Consider the following 22,048-nt stretch of genomic DNA (forward strand, 5'->3'; position numbering starts at 1 on the left):
TTCGGTTGCAGACGTCATAGTCGGAAAGACGCGATGCGATGTTGATGAAGAAGAGAAGAGCTGAGCCAGATTCCGACCGAGTCTGCCATCACATCACCACTACTAAGTATGTGTTAAAGAAATACGTATTTTATACTAGATTATTCCGAGCCGATGTACCTCTGTACCTGGATGTAGATGTCAAGAGCAGATCATGTGACTCTCCATCAAGTCGCATTCCTCGAGCCCCGCGTGCCCCTCCTCGGTGACGATACTTCCTTCGTACCTAGGTACCGACTTCCTACTTCGTACGCGTGACGAAAAGATCCCCAAAGACCCCCCACCTCACCTGCTTTCCCTGCGCCTAAGCCACACATCTGCCCACTCCTTCTTCATCTTTCCCAACCCATCCTCCTTTCAACCAGCCGTTCGATCTTCCTCTGATACCATCACCTTTCTGTACCTCACCTGTCCCTGATTCGTTTCGTTCGTTTCCCGTCTACTACTTCGTCACTATCACCAGGGAAGAAACCGCTCGACGCATTCATCCCACTGCCTCCACACCAGGATGAGTGACGGCACGCCCGTTGCTCAGCTCAACGAGGTCGACGACTTCGCGCGAGCCCTATACCGCCGCGCGAAATCAGCCGGCCGCGACTTTGACCACGTTGCCTCCGCCGTCCGGACCCTCCACGGTGCCCTCAAGCACCTCAAGGCCGAAGCCGATGATCCCGACTCGCTCCTCTTCACCTCGGACCGTTCTGCCGTCTACCAGCGACAGTTGACCCGCATCATCGAAGACTCCGACTTTACCCTCCGCCAGCTCGATACCCTTCTTCAGCGCCACCATGTCCATGTCGATGCCGATGCTGACGCCAGCGCCCCGATGGACGACCGAGAGCGTAGCATGGTCTCGTTGATACACACCAAATTGAACGACCAACGGATCGGCATCGATATGTTTTTGGATACAGTGCAGCTCTACAACCCTTCCAAGACGCGGATGGTCACCGACGCTGCCAACGGGGACGGGCACGGGGACAGCAGCAATAACAATGGGGGGAATAAGAACACGGAGGACGGCGCCATTCTCGATGCCATCAAGGACAAGGTGGATACCGTCGCTACCCGCGTCTTCGGAAGGCGTCATGGCGACAGTAGCCTCGGGAATCTTGGGAACGACGAGGACAGGTGGCGCGAGTTCCGCGACGAGCTCGAAAAGGAGGGTTTCTCCAAAGACATCCTGGGTCGTCACAAGGACGTTCTCCGCGCCTACATCCGCGAGCTAGAGTCCAACGCCACCGACGACTCTGGCCCGCCCCCTTCCGTCCGTGGTCTCCTCGAGCAAGAACAAGAGCGAGAAAGAGAACAAACCACAGGAATGCCGCCGCCTCCCAACCTTACCCTGGCCCCGCCCATCCCGCACCCGCACCTGCACCAGCAACAACGCGGCGACCACAGCCCAAAGGAGGTGGTCAACCCGCACTTTGAGAATGACAAGTACGGCCCCGACATGAGGACCATGCGCCGCATGCCGGAACAGCGCCCTCCCAGCATCCCCAGTTCCCCCAGCCAACGGCTCAACCCGCCCGCCTTGCCCGCGCAGAGCAGTGTCCTCTCCTATGACAGGCGGCCGTCCGACGACGAATACGACCAAAACGCCAATGCAAATGTTCAGACGAGGAGTCTCGACGATGCTTTCGCTCTCATCTCCACCCGCGACCTCATGGCTGCCGATGGCCTCATCCCGCACATGGCCGCACTACAGCTTCAACCTGGCCCAGCGCACGCCAACTACGGCGTCTCCCCTACCTCGCTGTCGGCCATGACCCGCTACCTACCAGCCGAGCTCGCAGCCACTGGCCCCGACCTCTCTTCGTCCCCAAACAACATGTACATGGCTACATCCCCTCGTTCCATGCCGCCACTACCTCCCTACCCGGACGCCCAGCCCTCCTCTCCCCCTTATGACAACTACTACCACAACACACCCCAGCGCCAACCCAGCCGCCTAGCCCCCGACCGCTACGGCATGGACATCCCCCTCGACGCGCAATGGACCAAGATCCGCCGCTCCCTCGTCTCCCCCGAGGTCCTCGAGCGAGCCGGAGTCCGCTACGAAGCCCGACCCACCTTTGTCGCCGTCCTCGGCATCCTCACCCGGGAGGAGATAGAACACTTTACCCACCTCTCCGCCCTCGCCCGCGCCCGTCGCCGCAAACCCCCTTCGCACGCCCCTGGCGGTCCTGGCCCAACCTATCCCCAGCAGCAGCAGAAATTCCCTCCTTCTCCTCACCACTACCACCATCCTTCTCACCCCCCTCGTCACCGCTCCAACCCCGACGAAAAAGCAAGCCACCGCCCCTACCCCGACACAGACTCGGACTCCGCACCCTGGGACGACGACGACACCCACTCGTCAGACTCCGAGTACACCCGAACGAAAACCAGGAAACCCTTCATCGTCCCGCCCCCTTCCTCGGACCCCAGCCCCTCGGCCACCACCCTCCCCAAACCGATCCTCAAGAACCGAAACCCCAACCGCGTCCACTTTGACCCGGAACCCCACGAAATCTCCGCCGACGAGCTCACCAAGTCGCCCTCCCACCACTCCCCCCGCTCGTCGCGCGAGTCCGACCGCGACCGCCGCGGCGATAGGGACAGAGACAGGGAAAGGAGACGTCGCCGTCGTAGTGACCGGGACAGAGACAGGGGCAGGGACGACTACGACCGGGATAGGGATAGGGATAGGGACTACCACCTCTCCTCCTCGTCGCGACGACGACATAGGGATCGCGACCGCGAGAGGGACAGGGACAGGGACAGGGACAGGGATAGAGAAAGGGATAGGGATTCCGAGAAACGGGACAGCAAGAAGAGGTTGCTCGGCGCCATGGGTATCGGCGGTGCCGCGGGGAGCCTGCTCACCGTCCTCACGGAAGCTGCGACGGGTTTTTAACCGATGCCTCCCATTTGTTTTGAATGCCGGGTTACCAAGGCGAGGAATTTCACGACGACACGACCAAAACATGCCAACACTGCCCAAGAAGAAAGAAACAAAATTGCCTGCCTGCATTTATTACTCGCCTTTTGTATAATCCATTGTACCTAGTTAGCTACGGAGCCATACCCCTGTATTATCTTGACAACTTGAGCTGTTACTTCCCTTGTCTCTTCAAATACGATCCCTGTGATCCGTCATTCCGTCCCAAACGCCTTGACGGAGGAAAATAGAAAGATGACAACCCACCAAGGCTGCCATATTGTCAACTGTCCGTCACCATGTTCCTCCTGTATAACGCCTCGCTATGCACCCAACAGCCGTCATAGTCATGCCCGAAAATAGAAGCAATCCAACACGCTCCTCACAGAGGCCTTCTTCGCACCTTGGTCTTCGCCACAGGCAGAGCCTCCTCCCCTCCCAACATCCGCCTCATCAGCTCCGCCTTGCACTGCGCCGCCTCGGGGTCCTGGTACCCAATCTGCGTAGACGGCAACGGCTGCTCCTGGTGCCCGTCGCCATCGCCATCGGCAAGACCGTGACCGCGGCCCCGCATCATGAGGACGCCGTCGCTCCGCGCGCGCGCCAGCAGGGTCCCATCCCCGTCCAGCTCGGCACCCGGCGCCACCCTGCCCGCCGCCGACTCGAGGCTCGCGCTCGACGCCGCCGACACGTTGCTCACCGCACGTCCGAAGATGCCCCTTTTCCTACGCGACGGCTTGGGGTGGCCTGCTGCGTTTCCTCCCACTGCTGCCGTCGCAGCGTCCTCGTCTTGCGGCCGGACGTCTTCGGCCCCTACGCTCCCGCCGGTCCCGGCACTGGAACTGCTGGCCGTAGCCCTCGCCTCGATAAGGGATGTGATTTTCGACGAAATGGCGGCTCGTTCAGCGGCCTTCTTCTCGTCTTGCTTCCGTTTCAACTCTGCTCGGACCTCTTCTTCCGTCGGACCGTCGTCTTCCCGTTGTACCCCGTTCCTGTTTTCTTCGGACCTTGTTTCTTCTGCGATATCCTGGCCGCCGGGAGGTTGAGCCGGGGCAGTAAAGAAGTCATCCGCGGTCGTGCTGATAGGTTTCGCAACTTCAGCCGCGGGCTTGGGCGTCGCTTTTTGCGGTGAGGGGGATTTGTTGAGCGCACTGGTCGACATGTCGGAAAGGGGCTTGGGGACCGTACCGGCCCCGAAGCTGTCCACCTGCTGCTGTTGCTGCTGTTGCTGCTGTTTCTGATGTGTCCTGGCTGTCTCGAATGGAGTGTCTCCGTCTGTTGTTCCGTTCCCCTTGCCGAGCCCCCTTTCTGCAGTGGGTTTCTCGCTCGCAAATGCCGTGGCATCCAGTTCTGCTCCCCGTGATGAACCCTTGGGCATGTTCGTACTCGGTCTGCGTGTGGTTTGCGCCGACTTGGCTCTCTGCAGTGCGGATTTCTCGTCCGGCTTCCGTCTCGCTTTCGCTTTGATTGTCGGGTCTTGCATCAATTGGGGGAACAGAAATTTCTCCACCGGCACGTTGTATCCCGTCGACACGCATTCCCACAGCCAGTCTGCACTGACGATGGGTATGTTCGCTTCGAGGGCGAACCTGAGTTTCTCCTTCCTTGTTTCGGCCAGAGCTCTGCAGACGAGTACGGACGTGGAGGCGTTGAGTCTGGCGGCGTACTTGGCACCGAGCTGGGTGATGCACTTCTCCACGTGAAGGAGGTCGATGCCGGCGAAGCCAGCCGTGCAGATGGCTAATTCTTGGAAACCAGCGATGGGAAAGTGCGGAAACGGTCGGCCGAGGGCGTGTTCGTTGGGTTCGCAGAGCATCTTATAGTGCAGACATCTCTCGATGAAGAATTCCGTCACGATGGAAATCAGATTGCACATGGCCCGTGGAATCGGTGGGTGGGTGTCTGGCTGCGAGGCCTGCGGGACAATCAGAAATCGATTTCGGGAATTGGTGGCCGCCAGCTGTTCGAGGGAGTCGCAAATGGTCCCTCCCAGGGACGTGATGGCCTCGACGAGAACACCGTTCTTCCATGTCTCGAAGCCCGACATGGCGAATGAACAAGCTCCAAAGATGCCAAGATCCGGCGGCGGGGCTTGGGGGACCGCAAGGTCGGCCGCCGAGTCGGCAACCTCTACCCTGTCCTTTCCCTCGCTGCCATCCTTCTTCCCTCTTGATCCGCTTGTTGATCCGCTTGTTGATCCGGCAAAGGACGCCGGGGACGGCTTGTTGCCGAGAATATCTCCCCAAAGATTGTCTCGCTGGCTGCTGAGCTTCATGCTAGCCGTCTTGCGCAGCTTTCTCTGGCCGTGTTCGGACATGGACCTCGACCGCTTACCCGAGGCAGCCGTCTTGGCCAAATCCCGGTTCCACGCACCATGGCCCTGCTCCTCTGGGGGCAGCGTTGGGTCGAAGTAGCCGTCTCGGAGGATCATGCCTCGCTCGATGGTCTGGTCCAGCCAGGCCAGGGAAACAGTGCGCACACCCCACGCCTTGGCGGCCTTGTACTTCTTACCCTCAGGCTTGCAGACGATGAGGTGGGTGACTTGCCTGGTGAGGTCACCTGTGTAGGCACCGCCGTTGCTGGTAATCGTGTCGGCGATCCGTTGGCGTTGGTCGGCTGTAAAAGGGCACAGCACGAGTCAGTATAAAGAGCATACAGACGACAGACGCACGGGGGGTGAAGGTGGAGGGGCATAGGAATGGGCCTCACGGTCGTCGAAACCAGTCATGCAGAGGAGGAGCCTGCCGCGCTCTTCCTTGCCGGGTTCGGGCCCGTTCGTCTCGAGGGGCAGCAGCTGCCATTTCTTCTCGAGGGCGTCAAAGTCGATTTCGGCGTCGTCCATCCATAGCTGGCCTACGGCATCGACCCAACGGGCATCCATGGCTTTGATGTCGAGCCTCTGCTGGGCAACGTGGTGGTATTTGGGGGTATCATATTGGCCGACGATGAGGTGGGTGACATCTCGGGTCAGGTCGTATTTGTGGACGCCGCCTAATTGATGTATTTTGGCTTCGAGTTCGGACTAGAAAGACAAGCGGTGGGTGGTGTTGGGTCAGCTGTTGGACCTCGGCGAGAGAGGATGTGAGAGGGCACGCAAAAGGCAGCACTCACTCTTTGATCAGGCGGGATGCTGGTGCAACAAACGACGACGCCTTTAAAAGGTTGCGAGGGATCAAAGGGAGTCTCGGGCTCAGACGAGTTTCGACGAGAAGACTGGTCCATGTTTCCCGTCCTTTCGATTTTGGCGTGACCTCGAGAGAAATGGCCGTGGGGAATTCATGTCCGACCTTGAACTGGAATGGGAAGAGGGAAGTTTCTGGGGGACGCGTCGCGTATCTGTCTAGTTTACGTCTCGACGGGGTCTCTACTTGCGTAACACGGTCTATTACACTGTGTCAACAGAAGGTCGACTTGCCCTGTAAGCGAAAAGTAACCCCGATAAAGGCCCTAAACTCGCTGTGTTCCCGGCGGGGATTAGCAACGTGGATGCCTAGATCACAGTGTAAATACAAGACGTCATACACACTTAATTAGCACTTTACGAAGTACCCCGACATGCAGACGAGAGAACCCCGCCAACCCCGCTGCCTTATTAGGTACCGTACTTAGCTTAGAAAAGAGTTCCCCTTCCCCCCATCCCAGCCTCGTGACCGCTCCTTCCCAACGGCCTGCCTGCCTCTCTACCTAGACAATACCCTATCTACGCATTATCTGCTTTCACTCCTTACTTCGTATTCTACTTTTTTTTCTACTACATCCTGGTCTCAGTACACGTCCAGAGGCCTTTCCCCGCCATCGCCGACAAGAGCCAGCCTCGGCTTCTTCTGCCTCCATTACCAAGCTGCGCGAACGACTTCTCCCACGAGTTTCCTCAAGCGACTTCTCCCCTCTGCTCTCTCCTCTCACTGTCCGCCCTTCGGGTCTTCCATTCATAGCGGTTGGACAATCGTCAACTGGTTCGCCCTACCTACAAACGCAACGCAGTGTGCTCTCGTGCTGCCCTCCACAAACGTCATTCTTCCGCTACGCCCATCACTATAACCCCGTTCGGTTGGGTCTTGCGTCACGACTCCTCACTAGAGCGAAAGCCATAGCATTCACTCTAGTGTCCGACGACTCTGCGACGTAGAACCCACGCGCACGCGACTTGCACTTGGCACCACGAGGAAGCAGAGATCCCGAGCCGAGGTGGTACTGACGATTCAGTCCGGGAAACATGCCACCCACAGCCATGTCGACCAAGTCCATGGTCTTGTCGTTTACCAGTCTGACAGGAGCGTCCGACAGGACGGCGCAACGGGTACGTCACTGTTATCCTCCGCTCTCGGGAAAATGCTTCGGGATGAACGTGATCAACACGGCAAAAGGAAAAGGAGGAGGAAGAGGAAGAGGAAGACGAGAAAAGAGACAGGAGGTGGACGACGGACGGTTCGGAACGAGCAAGATGGAAGAGAAGGAGAATATATAAGAACAACTTGTGACTCGACCGGAGGCAAGGGAAGGGAGTGTGATATCCATGTCTCTCCGAGAGTCTGTGGCGTTGATGGCTTCTCGTAATCCCGTGTCCCCGAAAAGCTTCAGGAGATGTCAACGGAGCGCCTCATCATGGACGAACATGTTCGCTGACCGACATTTCTCAACAGTATCTCAAGAATTCCGGCTACAAGCTAAACGATGCGGTCGATGCGTAAGTCGCGTTCCTTTTTATTCTTCTCGGCACTCGTTTCTCGTCTCTCGTCTCTCGTTTTTCGTTTCTCCCCGTCGGATTGCTCAATTAAGGCCTTGATCTATTCTACTCTTACCCCACCGCCTTGTTTTCTACCGCCTTCAAATATGAACGCCATGGCGGCGTGCCGGCCCCTTTCGGACGAATTGTTGCATCGCATGAACGCTTCCCCCGTATTCACCTCCTGCTTCCGCCCGCGGGCCGCCCCATGTTTCCCTAATTTGTTTGGGGGGGAGGGGGGCCCTCTTTGCCTGTCCACCAGAGAAGGCCCGACTCAATGCCGGCGTCAACTATCCCCTCCGAGACAACGCCTATTGCCCGCCATTCGTGTCGGCAGGGTAGGAAGTACACAGGGACTATTCATACTAGTCTGCCCTTGAGTCGTCATTCGCGCTTGGCCGCCGCATGTCCGCCGCTCCACCTTTTTTCCCATCTTCTCCGACGTCCTCAAGTGCCGACCCTCCCTCTCCCGTCTATCCAGAATTCGACAAATATCAAGACTTGGCCGATTTCCCCTGGATTGTTCATTGCAAAAACAGTGAGAGCGCCACAGGGTGGGAATAGACGACAATCAAGCCGAGTCCGGCGATTATCGCTGGAGACGAGGCTTACTTGGCCCTTCTTCGTCTTACCACTGCTTGGACGCGGCCGCTCAGCGCTGTACCTTTTTGTCCTATCGGATTCTTTCGCGGCCAACCCACCGTCCTCTCCTCTCTTGCACACCCCCCCGTCAACTCGCCTACCTGGTCGTTCATGACATTGCTCTGAATCCAACGTCGCTGTCGTCGTCCGGCGGGGGCCTGAGTCTAGGAAGCCGAAAAGCCATTCTCCCTGTTAGACAGTTTTGCTCCTTAACAACGGGGCGAGGCATGGTCTGGAAGGGGGTGAAGAGGGCCCTGCCTGACAATAACATGAGGTTCTGGTCATCCAAAAAAAGGTCGACCTCGACTTCCACGAAGCTCGTAGAGGGACATGGCATAAACCCAAGAGGGTATTTACCACCAACCCCGCCTTGGTTGCTTCATCGCTCAGGCTGTCAATGTCCTTTGTTGGAATCCATGAATTTCGCATTGCTTTCTCACCAGCCGTGGTTTCATGCCGCTGAGACGGGTGTATGGTTTGCTGACCGGTGTCAATATGAACACAGATTCTTCGGGACTAGCTCAGGCAGCGGTGCCGGTACGCCTTCGCCTTTGGAGGCAGATTTAAACAAACTCTTTGATACCTTGCGGGGTGAGTGTCCGAGTCATCCATCCCTACCATTTCCGCAACATATCCAATAGTAACAACATGGACAGGCCCGGGAGACTCGCCAGACTCGCTGGCACTAGACTCGACCAGCACCTACCTTCAGGACAAACTCGCCGTCAACCCGGAGACGGCCGAGCTCCTTGTCGCCATGGAAGTCGCCCAGGCCCCGGCCGTGGGAGAGATCAGCCGGAAGGGTTTCGTCGAGGGCTGGAAGGCGGCGGGGTGAGTGCGGCAAAAAGACTGCCACTTTTGTTCCATGCTCTGTCCCGCCAACATCTTTTTGCTAATCGTATTGGGGCCCGGAAAACAGAGTCCCGCCGAACACGAAAGACCAGGCCAAGCACGTCAGGTCCCTCATCAAGCAGCTCTCTACCAACGCGGCCTTGTTCAAAAAAGTATACCGCTACACATTCATCGCGGCCAAGGAACCGGACCAGAAGGCCATCAGCCTCGAATACGCCTTCATCTACTGGGACACGCTCTTCAGCCCCCCCGGCATGCAGTGGAAGAGCGAAAACTACGACTGGCTCGATCTGTGGAAGACATACCTGACCGACCAGTGGACGCGCTCGGTGAACCGGGACATGTGGAACATGACGCTCGAGTTTGCCTTCAAGTCGATGCAGGATGAGACGCTATCCTTCTGGAGCGAGGACGGCGCCTGGCCCAGTGTCATTGACGACTTTGTCATCTGGTGTCGAGACTCGGGCCGCGTGCCCAAGCCCGAGAAGATGGAGTCGGACGCTTAGAGGGTGGACATCCCATTACGGCCACCAATAAATTAGCTTTAGATGGCAGCAATCAGCGGGTGGGTGCAAGCTGGAGTGCCCAGCCACATGTCGAGTCGCTGCTTTTCGCGACTGCAGTTGTTTACCCCTTGACAGCATCATTATTGACAGGAGCGCACGATGGCCGTGTGGAGTATTCATCTATATTTCTTCCCAAGGATGTCCCGAGTCTTTCATGTTGTACAATTCCAAGCCAGTGAACCTTGGTCATGCGGACCCGACTTCATCCCGGCCACAAGTATGCTGTGTTCCCCGTTGATCCCTATCTTACACTCCCTGGCAAACTGCCCTGTTGTTCTGCCGTCCATATCCCCGTTCACTCCCTTGGTCATGCCCCATCTAGCCATGACATCTAACCACCATCCCCCGTTTCCATATTCGGTCTCGAGACCACGGCCAGAACAACGGACGGAACAGTCCCGGTCCAGCATGTCTTTACATCGTCCCACCCCTTGCAAAAAGTCGATGTGGTATATGTGTACAAGGCGTGCCGTGTGTTATATGTGTGCCTGTATCCCAAGTTCAGGCACATCCGAAAAACTCCCCCAGTCCAACGCTCCGACCTAACGAATCTGGCCAAACATCCGACCAGCCTCGTTTTTTTGTTCTCCAAGTCCACGTTCATCCAAGGGATAAAAAGGGAATTCCGTTGTCCCCTACCCGTGGGCAAAATGACTGTTTTTTTTTCTCTAGTCCCCTCGCAAGTCCCAGCTGATATTCCCAAACTTGGCCATGTTCTCCAGCTTGCCGTCGCCGAGCTTGACGTGGGAGGTCCGGATGACGCGCGGGTCGAGGTTGATGGTGGAGCGCATGGTCTGGTGGGCGGCGCCCGAGGCGTCGTAGCGCATGACAAAGTAGTGGCCTGACTTGTGCTTCATCTGGGCCCGCGTCACGGGCCGCGGGAGCATGAAGACGCCCCAGTTGGCAATGCCGCGGACCACGCCGCCGTTGCGGAGGATGATTTGGCCGGCTGTCAGGGCGATTCTGCGGACCGTGAAGAGTGTTTTGTTAGCCAGATGTGGATGAATAAACAGTTCGACGCCGACCGAGTGGCATTGGGTGGCAGTTTTCGGCAGTAATTTCGGGGAGTAATGGAACGGGACGGGACGGGAGGTCTTGGTTTCCAGGACGTGAAGAAAGGAGAGACGGGAGGGAGAGGAAGTGAAGCGTACTCTTTAACCTCGGCGAGGTGGCCTGGCCGCACCTAGATGGAAATTTCGGTGGTTAGCTCGAGTGATAGGGAGTCGTCATGCGGGACAAGGCAAGTTTTGTCTATTTCTTGGGAAAGACGTGGGCCTCGAAGACTTACGATTCCTATGAGTTCGTAGAGCATCTTGCCGGCGACATTGATGCTAGCAAAGAAAAAGGGGGCGGTGAGGTTTGATCTGCTAGGATGGGATGGACGCAGCTGCGACTTTCAGAGCGTGTTTGCGCGCTGGGTCCAAAATTTTGGTTGCTCCTCGGGATATCGGCCGTCTAGTTTTTCCGAAGTCGGGAGCCGGTTCAGCTCTTATCGTTATCACAACATCTTTGTAAAGGCATCTCAACTCCCTCTCGGGTTGACACCTCTTTGTTCCAGGCCATCGCAAACCCCGCAGCCACTTTATTGATTTCATCTCAACCGGACAGCTGCTTTACCCCTAACTTATCGTCGATATATCCAACGTAAATTGCTTCCCACCAAGGCCGACGATAGAGTAGCCGGGTAGCGGCCCCTGATAAGACAAACTACACTCCCCCTGCTTCGCCTTTCCACCCCAATTCTCCCTCACCCAGCTCTCCGCCATGAAGGACAGGGCCACCTACTTGTCCACTGCACGTCGTGATGAAGCTACCTGGAGTTGCCACTGTCCTTGACAGGACGGGACGGAGATACCTTGAACTGGGCGTCAAAAGTAGCAAATACGAAAGGGGATTGATTTACTTCGTGTTAGTGGTTATACCCCAGGTGCGAGGAAATAACCCCGTTCAATCTGGATTGCCTGACACTGGCATGGAATGATGCGCACGGTTCTTACTTCATTTGCTTCAGAGGTGACCTACTAATGACTGAAGACGCCAAGGACCCCTATGTCATTGCTGACAACTGCATCTATCTGGCCAGGATGCATGGAACCAGTCTGCTCTGGCATGCATCGTTTCCCTGTCCATATCGGACTACATAGTACACAAGTCAAGAAGAGGTCTGCTGGACCGCCATGCAACCCTGTTTGTCCCGCCAAACACCGTAAACAATGCAATACATATGTAATGGCAGCGCTAAAAACCATCCCTGATGTAATGGCAGGACCACAAATGGACCGTAACGAGACCCAAAACTCCAAATGCTATGCAATGCCAAAAAGAAATGATGTGCGAGAAACAGAACCTCGGGGCTGTGGGTTTTGACCGGACCCACCATCATGCCCCCGTATCCGCCCTGAGAATCCCCGTATCCCCTAGTTCAGGTGATGTCCCCGGGGATGGCTATGAGAGACAACCTGTACCGGCTGCCCATTTCGATAGGATAGAGTCATGTATTCGGGTACCACGCCCGTGCGCAGGTCATTGCGGCGCCCAAGAGGCTGATAATGCATCTGTGGTTGTGCGACAGACATATGATGGCCGTGGAGAGATGTGGAAGGTGGTGGGTATAAAAGCGTGTTGACGTGGCGCACCGGTTTATACGGGCTCGGCCGCTGTTGCAGGTACACACTCGGAGAGTGCGAGATGGGCGTGTGCGCCATGGGCGTGTGGATGCCGGAACCTGAGGTGTACATATCAATCAAAGGCGAGGACCCGAACCCTGCCACGGTGCCCGGGCTTTGCCGCCTGCTGGGAGTGCCGTAGCTCATGGAAGAGTGGACCGACATCCCGTTCGTCGGTGTCAGCGTGCCTTGCGAGACAACGGGTGCTGGCCCAGTCGCAGCCGGTAGCTGACGCTGGCCAGTCGACGTCGCGGGAACTCCGGGCGCGTTGGAATATACTGTGGCCATAGCCCGGACATTGGAACCGAGCGGAGGAAGTGAAACGTTGATCTGCGAGGGCAGGACGACGGGTGCGACGTATGGCGGCGTCTGGCTAGAGGCCGGCGTGTTGGTAATAAGGGAGAGATGGGGAACCGGCAATCTGATGGGCGGCTCCCCTACCACCGCCGGCCGGGCTGCATATGGTTGCTGAGGCTGTCTGGTCGTCGGACGTTTGGCAGGCCGCTCAGCCGCTTCTTCTTCACGTGCCCTCTTCTTCGGGGGATGTTGAGTGTTCAACTTGGACGAAAGCGGCGACAGCCCGGCCCAGTCATGGCCATTGAGCTGTGCGCTGGGGTTCGCCGAGTAGATTTGTCCGTTGCGGGTCGGTGACAACGAAGGTGACGTGAAACGGGCCGTTGGAGAACACAGGCCCATGGGCGACGTCGGTTGTGATAGGGCACGCTCGTAGTACTCGGAGAAGCATGAAAGTTTGGCGATCCAGTCCTCCCACTCCTCCTTGGTGGCCAGCAAGCTGTACCTCATGTTACTAAGGAACTCCACTTCCATGACATGTATCTCCTGAACCGAAATACCCGACACTTCCGCCCACGTCTTGTTCGTGTACGTGTTATCGTCCAAGACTATTTTCTTGTCAGCCAAAAAACCCCAGGCCAATCGAAGTAGGGAGTCCCGTCTCATCTTACACTTATTTCCCAGCATGAGCGCCACGGTGAGAAGTCTGTATTCACTCCCCGGTCGGCCCTTGACGCTGGGGTTTGCCTTTTTTAATCGGTACACGAACATGAGCGCGAGCAGGATCACGCTCTGTGTCACTTGTGTCGTTGAGAGCACTCCGTACGCCCACTTTTTAAAGGCCGGGTAGGGTTTGGCATGTTTTGTAAGCGGCGACACGGCAGCGTAGGTAGGGCATGACCGAATCTTATCGGCTGCCTGGAGAGTGTCCATGGCTTCAAACCAGAACAAGCAGGTCATCTGTGGCGAGATTAGCCACCCAGTACGGTCTTGCGGCGACGCTCGGCAGAGCCAGTAGGAAAGCATAACATACCTCGGCGGCGAAATCCGCCAGATTCCCACCCTTCGGGTTAACGCAGGTCGGAACTTGCAGGCTGTGATGCACCAGCCCCTTGTCGATAGTAGAACTGGTCGATTGTGTCGTCATGCTGGCTTCTGTAGCCGGGGTCAATGGCCTAGGGGTGTGGTTCTGGCTGGGGATATGTTTCCGTGGCACGACGGGACCAAGATCTCGAGGCTGGGTCACAGAGCACGTCTGAGGTTGCGGATACCGGTTGTATTGCGAGCCTCGTACGGGCCCTTCGGTCGGAGTGGGCACCGGACACCTGACCTGGGAGAGCGTAGAAGGGTACAAAGGAAGCAAGTGGCTATGATAAGGACCGACGGGGGGTGGGTGGTAGGTTGTCGTCATCTTTCCAGATTTCTCTGGACGCGAATCGCCCGTCTCTGAGGTCTCGGCCAGATGTTATACGGATAGACTCGCTGGAGATCGGGATCGGTCCGTATTCGTAGACTATATGGGAGAGGGAGTCGACTACCAGAGAGGGAATTGAGAGAATGTGGGTGGTGAGGATGGGGCTGAAGCGGCAATCGACCACATCTGCGGTTAGAGAGACGACGTCGTTTCGAGGTTGGTGGCCAGCCTGTTCAAGGATGTGGAAAGGGGCCCGAAAGCTGAAGGGGGGATTGTGGTAGGGCCAGCGCTGAGATGTGGTGTGTAAGTTGGTAGCCCTGTGGTGTTCGAAGAGAGGTGGTGGTTGCCGGTGTTTGGCCTGGGCGCGAGCTCGGTGACCCGGTGAGCGTCCGCAAAAGCGGAATGGAGAAGAGTTAAATGGCAAATTGAGAAGTGACCAGCCGCGGATCAGCTGCCTGCCGCCGGAAAAAGGATCAGTCGCGATTCACCCTTGATACTAAGGGCCATGCGTGAATGTGTTTGTCCTGACTGTAGACGTTGTGAAGAGGCGCCGGGCAAAGGGTCGTTTCGTAGGATAGGGGAGAAGCTGGGGTTCCGCTTGGCTCAGTTCGTCGTTGGTCGTTGGCCGTATACCTGAAGGTATATACGTAACCGTGTTGAATAGTGGCAAGACCGAGTAGAAAAGAGACGGCCGACTTCCAAAACCAGGTCCCTGAGTGAATTGGAACGGCGGGAGCGAGGGCTGAGAGAGAAGCTGTCGGTGTCAATTAAAGGAATAGGCGGCGTCGATGATGTTCGAGGATATACGGGCCTGGCGGAAAGATAACAAGGAGAGAGGCAGTAGTGGCTGGGAAAACTTGGAAGGGAGGAGATTAAGAACGAAGCAGTATCTGGTGGACTTTGAAGGAGAGTCAGGTCAGAAACAGAAGACGTGCAGAGTAAGATGTGAACGACACGGTATGTACGTTATAGACCGACCACCACAAATGGGCAAGGACAAGGTCATGGACAAGGTTGTGGATAGATAATATCAAGGTCCCTAGTTCAAGAGACATGGGGAAGCTCATCAGTCAGACCAGACGGACGAGACACGGAAGGCAGCGTGAGCCGAACAGAGACCGGGCACATCCACAACACAGCCATGGATGGCCAAAACGGGAACTTGATGGTCCACGGGTTGGTTGCTGGTTGCCTGTTCATGGTTCATGGGGGGAGGGGGGCCTCTCGTGGCTCATGGCTCACGGTTCATGGCTGTCTGGCGCGGAACACTCGACTCGGACCAAGACCAGAGCCAGAACCACTTGCGGCAACTCAGGGAGCCGGTCCCAAGGCCAGGCGAAAGAAAAGAAAAAGTGTGGAGTGAATGTTTAATGTCGTGGGATGTGTCCATGTTGTCTGGAACCTTTGGAACCTTGAACTTTCTTACGCGGCAGCTCCAATTCGTGCATTGTGCGGAGTACCTGCCCATCGACAAACCTACTTCGTACCTACCCTACCCGCACCCAGCAATGTAATTAGAGTGGTACGTAAATCAGTACGTTGTATCTATGTACCCAGCACCTACCTCAGCTCTTTCCTCAGGGGCCCAGTCCCTTCTGGCGGACCCGCTCCTGACTGGATAAGGAGGGCTGGCGCAGTTTTCCAACTTTCACTTTTCCCCTCCTGTAGTATCCTCCACTTACGTTGTACTTGCTTATCCAATGGTCGTGGTTGCCCCTTCCCACCGATTTATCAAATTCTCACAGGGACCCTCCCTTCTCAGGTCAATGGCCGTTCATGGGCCACCAAACTAAGCAAGGGGTGGGTGAACTTTGAAGTGGGGTGGAGCGTGGAAATCCCGTGTCGGTCAAACGAAATCAAGTTGTACACAACGCACCTACGAAGTACGTTGTATGCTGTATTCGCATACCTGATGACCTGGAATACAACGCACGTACATATGTACCTGTACTTAGTAACAATACATACAGACATCAATACGAAGCAGGACAAGGCGGCGAGTAGCGACCAATACTATACTCTGTACGGGACGTATATGTGCTTTGTCACATTCGCAGCTTCATTTTATGTACATCCTTTATTATTCCCTTCCGTCTTAATCCGTCCCTTCCTTCCTCCCTTCTTCCTACACAAAGTGCAACGATGTTACTGCTAGAGCTGAAATGGACATTGGTCTCAGTATGGCCAACAGATACAAGGTACGGATCCGCCCTACGGATCCCAATAAGCAGGAAGCCAAGCCACCTAAAGTACAATCTTCCAATAGAGCATCTGTTGATCGCTGTACTCCATACAGTATGAAACACTGTCTAACAAGCAACCTCCACTCTTGTGGTACCACTAAGGGATGCTTGGGCTATCTCGAGAGGTACCTGTGGGTACTTATAAAGGATGAAATTTTAAGTACTAACTTTTGTTGTGCGGTGTTATACGTTGTATGCTCCACCACTCTCTGATTACAGGTACATAGTAGAGCGAATAACAGCTGCACCCATACATACAACGTATACTTCCCGCCTATCTAAAAGTACCTACAACGTACATCGGAAACTCCATGCCATTATGACCAGCATACGAAGTATGTACGAATACAACGTATAAGAAGACGGGAGGGAAAAATGCACCTGAAACAGGCAAGAGAGCCCAGCTACTGTGAAATAAGGAGGCTCTGGAATAAGAAAGCATTCAAGTAGGCAGGAGCAGAACCAAGATCCGAGCATGCTTCAAGTTAGAATATGACGAGAGGTAGATTTATTACAGCGTAGGACGCAAGAATGCAACCGACGATCGCCGCCGACAGTAGCAGCTAATTTCAGGACCCAGCCCCGAGTTTCGACGCAGCAGTCCAGGAAAAAGTGGCGTAGCCTCGTCGTGAAGCATTCCAGCGGAGTCTGCGGCAACACAGCACGAAGGATCTCGTCAACTAAAACCCTGCAACCACCCTACCCTGGCGCCTCATTTGGGGGAAGGGGAGTTTTCGACAAATGACACCATGGGCCAGCCATCTCTCGCTTCGGACTATCCATCGCGCGCCTCGTGTGGCCCCTTGCCTATCTTTCCAGAAAACTGGTTGCCAACTGGACATCATGACTCTTTGTCGGAAAGCACATACAACGTACACCGTTCAACGTACAAGGGAGACAATGTACATACACATAAGATATTTTGCTCGTTTCCGAGTCTGTCTTTCTCCCTAGCATGGCTTCTTTCCGCCAGCAGCAGGGAATAAACAGTAGGTACGAAGTAAGCCCAAAGAATATAGGTATAAATGCATACACGACGTAAATATACGAATACGCAAAACACCTGCAGATATGTACAACGTACTTGTAGGGATCCCTACTTGTAACATGTCTTTAAGGTGGAAACGCTTATTACTGAGCATCGGACCCACCACTCTCCAGCAGATTCTGTTTCGCACAGGGCATTCCATACTGAGTAAGCTGTTTTTAGTCTTTGTCCTGCGTGTCCACGTTCAGGTTATGTTACTCTTGGCAGAAAATCTACCACCCACCGACTGTCCCATGCCTCTAGCGGAAGGAGCCTAAATGAGAACTATTAGTGTATGTACATGTCATGTATGTATGAAGACGAGACGACGCAACGCGGGCAAGTGTTGCTCAACGCCACTGCCTCCAACCGATAAAGCGCTCCAACGCAACACCTAAAAGCAAGCCCCGTGTTTTTATTGCCCAATATGCGATGGATGGAGGAATCATGGTACCTTAGAAGCCGCTGCTTCCACCTCCTATTATGGACATTGTACCTACTGCATGCCCCCTGGCTGCTTGCTCCCACAGAGACCGAAGCTTCATCTCGAGACGATCGATCCCCTTTTGATTCCATCAATCGCATGACGGATTCGAGTCAGAGAATGGAGCCCAGTCCTTATTACAGTTTGCCACCGATAGACCAGATCTTGAAGGATAGAACCAGGCAACTTTATTACACTACACTACTTGACCGTCTCGAGGAAACGCAGTTCCTCATAGAGTCGTTTGTAGATGCTCTGATCGCTGAGTGATTGAATGCCGAGCGTACCACGTATTTCCCCTGGGAAATCAACGTCGACTTTACGTCGAGATGGTTAACAGGGCTCAAATCCCTGCGAGGCCTACGGTCGAAGGGCGAGGCAGAGACAACCGCCCATCCTTTGCCTGTGATGGTGCAAGTGCTCTCATGTATGCATCCTTACATGGTATGACACCTCATATTGGCTACTTGTGTGAAGATTCATATTGCGCGCTCCATTACCCTAGCCTAGGTATGTTCTGGCCAATGTTGGCTGCTGGCAGCATCGACATACAATGTACAACGTACATACATACGCAGCCGGAAACATCAATTTCACACTCAAATTTCGCTATACAACGTACAACATATTTACGTTGTAGGAAGAGGCCGGCATTGTCGGTGAGTAAAAATGCATAAGAAATACGTTGTAGGCAACTAAGAATCTCCGACACAACCCCCCGTCATGCACCCATTCCTCATTCCTTAATAAGCTGGAAACCAAATGAGCACGAGATTCCACCGGACCCCCACTGCTGCTCGAAGTCCAGTCCTATCGGACAGAAGTGACGGACAGAACGCCTCCCAATTCTTCGAGTGCTACTTGGGCCAACGACGGATCCCGCTAATACACTGGTGACCAACAATGCGCGGTATGTATGCAGCCGCCAAATTGGCCGGCCTATTCACTAAAGAATCGAAACAAGGGGCCATGGCATGGCGACTTGGGAGGCGGATATCTTGGAAAAGAAAAGGTAAGAAAAAGGAAGGCAAAGTCGCTCGGGCGTGAGATGGCTCGCCAAGTGACCTGGGATACAGACACAAGCGTCTTGGCCTTGGGCGAACGAATCTTCTGGCCGCATGTTACTACGATTTGATTGGTGCCTCTTAAAGTCTGGCACGGAACAGAGAGCAATATCTGCTAATAATCGTACATCGTATTGTTTGCTGGGTACCGAGAGGTGCAACGTACTATACGTTGTATCAGGTATCTTTTTTAGGTCCATACATGGGTAATTATTCCAGAATTCCTTTTTAATACTGTGCACAGCCTTTGAATGAAACTACTTCGTCCATATTCGTAGAACGCCAAATATTCCCCACAATGTCGGCGCACATGAGATGGTGCAGCAAATCAACGGAGTACAACGCCTGCCCAATGATTACCCATCGCCTCCGGAGACATGTCATCTACAACGGTATGTATGTAAAGCAAATTCAGTTCTTAGCTTCGTGCCATGTCATTTTTTCGGCTCTAGGTAGCTAGTGGTGTCGTTCACTCTCGTCGCAGTCTGTGAGGCATTTGATATCAGCCGCCTTTCCATTCCCATTCTACCAACAAACATACCTGCAAGCGAAGAACCGTATGAATTGGCCTTCCGTAACCTTCCGGGTGGGTACGCTATACGTTATGATCCCGGGGGGTCCGTACGTAGGTTGTATGTACATAATTACCCATTCACCGCATCGGGCCTGCCTACGGAAAGACTCCGGTCGGAATCAGCGATACGCTCTCGTTCACCGAAGACAACCGAAGACGCGCCAAGTATTATCTGGCCTCCCAACGAAAACTACGAAAACAGTTACTCCACGTCGTTCCCCCTCGACATCCTTTGTCTTGTACGTTGTAGTCGTCACCGACTTTGCTTCCGGTCCAAGAACTTGCGTCTCCCGTGAGTCGTGGACCACATAAGACCGGCCGTCTCGGCTACAAAGCGGGACCGCTTACATCCATCACGCCTCGTCTTTGATATTGGGACGACCAACTCGCGATGGTTGCTTCCGCTGTCACTGGTCTCGGAGATCACCTTGACAACCCGCGACGGTCTAGTACCATGTTCTACTCAGTACGTAAAGTCGGATACGAACATCTACATAGTGTACATCTCAGCTCATATCTCGATAACCAAGAATTTAGAACCGCAATCGGTAAGGGTCTTCATAGGTATTGAGGTTTTTTTCCAACTCCCGAGTGATTACATACTTTTACGAATACTCTCGTCGTTCCCCACCGCTCTAGTCAAGAGCTGGATCGTGGTGGTGTCGTCGCCTGTCCAACAACTCCATTCCTTCCTAGTCCCTGAGGTAATGCACAGCCTTTTCCGGTCGTAAACTTCCAAGAGATATTGTCTGTAGGGGTCCTGAGACACGAGGCGGGGCCATCACAATGTCATGAATGTGCATTCTATTCCGACTCGGCTGCAACCCAGTGATATCCACCACCAACCTCGCGGATGGCCGGCCGCGTGCTTTCTTTCCGTTTGCAACATCTGATACTTATCGGCAGCGGCGCCTTCACTAGGCAATACGTATGTATTCAGTGAAAGATTCCCTGGCTGGGAGGAAGTGACCAAGTATTCCGCAACAAGCCACTCCCACACAACACCCGTAATGATCAATACGTTGTATGTACTCCGTACAACCCCTTCCCAGCAATGCACGCGTTTGGTGGTGGATTCGGGGCATCCCTCAAATAAGCCCGGCGTCCTCAAAGCGGCGTCTCCAAGGGAGTCGCCTATTCACGATTCGTCGGCTTTGCGTCAATCCACACTAGCACCTTTTGATACTTTCGAGGGGAATATAATAAGTGGAGTGGCCAGTCTCTCAGACTCTCACATGGCAGACTCTACAAAGAAAACCTTACGAAATATTCGTACTCTCTCAGCCCCAATGGCTTATTAATCATCGTGTTCTACGGCGTGACGAATAGGAGGACGTGGGACAATGAAAAATTCCTCGCCGCCCACCCCTCGAACCGTCCAACATGGGGCATGATGAGGAAGCTCTCTTTCGCGCCCTCGGGCTTGGGACAAACCGGATGGCATCCGTATATCCGTCTTCTTTGATGCTTATCCGGTCGACACGATTCAAACTCGTTGTCCACCTCGAGAGCCGGCTGAGGAACGCATATTCCGACTAGCAAGCATCCAACCCCACTGGTAAAGCCGTACCGCTGCGGCCGCCTGGGTGTCAATTCCAAGGTCGCTATCTTAAGTGAACTTGCAGCCAGTTGGGTGTTTTGGAAGGTCTGATCACCGATATTAGATGCGAGTATTCGTTAAGCCGAACCCTCCCCGTGGGCGTACGAACAACGATCGCCAGTGTTCAAGGGCGTTGCCAAGTATCCGTACACGTGTAGAGTGGTGCAACAGCGTTGACGTCGTCGAAAATGGCTCGCACCGAGGCAAAGGTCTGCCATGATCACTCACGATAGACATGGATCGTTGGTTGCAGTACTCATGCCCGAGTACCTAATAGTGATTTTTAGTGTACGAAGCGAGTTCGAGCTGGGATATTGATCCCCGCCATGTGATGGTTTCGTAACGGACTGGACATGGCTGGGCCAGATGTGGGTTAAAATCACGGGTGACGAAGCGACGCATCCATTGTGGAGTGGATGGATTCGGGCACACCAGCGCCGAGGCGGCGGTACCTGCTCAAGGCACATGGTACTATGGATGTGCATTTGTACATTGTGCTTACGAAGTATCCATATATCAGTCGCGGCCATGTCCTCTAGGTACCTACGTTGTGTTGTACTGTGTGTCGGAATTCACCGTGTCCATTACGGCGAATACACACGGATATGTCCCGCGGTGTCCCCTCTAGTGTGCACATACTGTACATACGTTGTAATACGAGTACTCTGTATCCGTGCCGCCCTGAACCAGGACAGTGGTTCCCCTCAGCCATCATCTTGGCGTCATTGTCGTCGTTAGTCACTCACGCAGTAGTTGGGTCGTCCGGCGGACGGAACGGTGTACGTTATATTCGTAGGTCCCGACTAGACTGTGGCAGCAAAGCAAAGGAATCTGGCCAGACTCACAGTCTGGGCTCACCCTTCAGAGACGAGAATATCGCTAACCCTGGCCCGTCTTTTATAGAGGCGAATATGTAATGTAACGAACGAAATTT

General features: G+C 54.7%; 7 protein-coding genes across 7 annotated transcripts; 3 read left to right on the forward strand and 4 right to left on the reverse strand.

Moving 5' to 3' along the window:
• Positions 1–547: 547 nt before the first annotated feature.
• On the forward strand, positions 548–2,938 carry ACRALDRAFT_2044173 (uncharacterized protein; the record flags this gene model as incomplete). The annotated part of the gene is made up of 1 exon (XM_071021408.1): positions 548–2,938. One exon carries the CDS (start codon positions 548–550, stop codon positions 2,936–2,938), a length of 2,391 nt encoding a protein of 796 aa, XP_070871368.1.
• Positions 2,939–3,344: 406 nt separating this feature from the next.
• ACRALDRAFT_2029604 (uncharacterized protein) lies at positions 3,345–6,184 on the reverse strand (the record flags this gene model as incomplete). Its single annotated transcript, XM_071020604.1, has 3 exons — positions 3,345–5,578; positions 5,630–5,984; positions 6,074–6,184. The coding sequence occupies 3 exons, from the start codon at positions 6,182–6,184 to the stop codon at positions 3,345–3,347; spliced, it is 2,700 nt and encodes an 899-aa protein (XP_070871369.1).
• Positions 6,185–6,629: 445 nt separating this feature from the next.
• Positions 6,630–7,703, reverse strand: ACRALDRAFT_2037162 (uncharacterized protein). Its single transcript, XM_071020825.1, has one exon. It carries the CDS (start codon positions 7,208–7,210, stop codon positions 6,998–7,000), a length of 213 nt encoding a protein of 70 aa, XP_070871370.1. The 5' UTR covers positions 7,211–7,703; the 3' UTR covers positions 6,630–6,997.
• Positions 7,704–8,994: 1,291 nt separating this feature from the next.
• On the forward strand, positions 8,995–9,688 carry ACRALDRAFT_2113179 (uncharacterized protein; the record flags this gene model as incomplete). The annotated part of the gene is made up of 2 exons (XM_071023624.1): positions 8,995–9,161; positions 9,250–9,688. Coding segments are annotated over 2 exons (606 nt in total), but the record flags the coding sequence as incomplete, so codon positions are not given.
• Positions 9,689–10,416: 728 nt separating this feature from the next.
• Positions 10,417–11,060, reverse strand: ACRALDRAFT_1072313 (mitochondrial 37S ribosomal protein bS6m; the record flags this gene model as incomplete). Its single annotated transcript, XM_071017963.1, has 3 exons — positions 10,417–10,711; positions 10,900–10,931; positions 11,037–11,060. The coding sequence occupies 3 exons, from the start codon at positions 11,058–11,060 to the stop codon at positions 10,417–10,419; spliced, it is 351 nt and encodes a 116-aa protein (XP_070871372.1).
• Positions 11,061–12,165: 1,105 nt separating this feature from the next.
• Positions 12,166–14,119, reverse strand: ACRALDRAFT_2044178 (uncharacterized protein; the record flags this gene model as incomplete). The annotated part of the gene is made up of 3 exons (XM_071021409.1): positions 12,166–13,316; positions 13,380–13,668; positions 13,742–14,119. 3 exons carry the CDS (start codon positions 14,117–14,119, stop codon positions 12,166–12,168), a joined length of 1,818 nt encoding a protein of 605 aa, XP_070871373.1.
• Positions 14,120–15,369: 1,250 nt separating this feature from the next.
• On the forward strand, positions 15,370–20,278 carry ACRALDRAFT_212782 (uncharacterized protein; the record flags this gene model as incomplete). The annotated part of the gene is made up of 28 exons (XM_071023946.1): positions 15,370–15,632; positions 15,680–16,190; positions 16,258–16,496; positions 16,585–16,700; positions 16,756–16,774; positions 16,813–16,849; positions 16,926–16,965; positions 17,008–17,158; positions 17,228–17,244; positions 17,283–17,358; positions 17,435–17,467; positions 17,505–17,560; positions 17,602–17,641; positions 17,713–17,842; positions 17,925–18,122; positions 18,159–18,241; positions 18,295–18,345; positions 18,418–18,535; positions 18,568–18,596; positions 18,650–18,769; positions 18,841–18,888; positions 18,938–19,014; positions 19,047–19,095; positions 19,219–19,336; positions 19,425–19,526; positions 19,621–19,753; positions 19,812–20,218; positions 20,270–20,278. 28 exons carry the CDS (start codon positions 15,370–15,372, stop codon positions 20,276–20,278), a joined length of 3,270 nt encoding a protein of 1,089 aa, XP_070871374.1.
• Between the last annotated feature and the right edge of the window lie 1,770 nt (positions 20,279–22,048).

Source organism: Sodiomyces alcalophilus (assembly GCF_042370955.1).
Source record: "Sodiomyces alcalophilus JCM 7366 unplaced genomic scaffold ACRALscaffold_8, whole genome shotgun sequence".
In the NCBI taxonomy this organism is placed as follows: domain Eukaryota; kingdom Fungi; phylum Ascomycota; class Sordariomycetes; order Glomerellales; family Plectosphaerellaceae; genus Sodiomyces; species Sodiomyces alcalophilus.

Bases quoted from the DNA above. Each gene is read 5' to 3' on its own strand.
- ACRALDRAFT_2037162 (XM_071020825.1), bottom strand. From the start codon at position 7,210: ATGGACTTGGTCGACATGGCTGTGGGTGGCATGTTTCCCGGACTGAAT.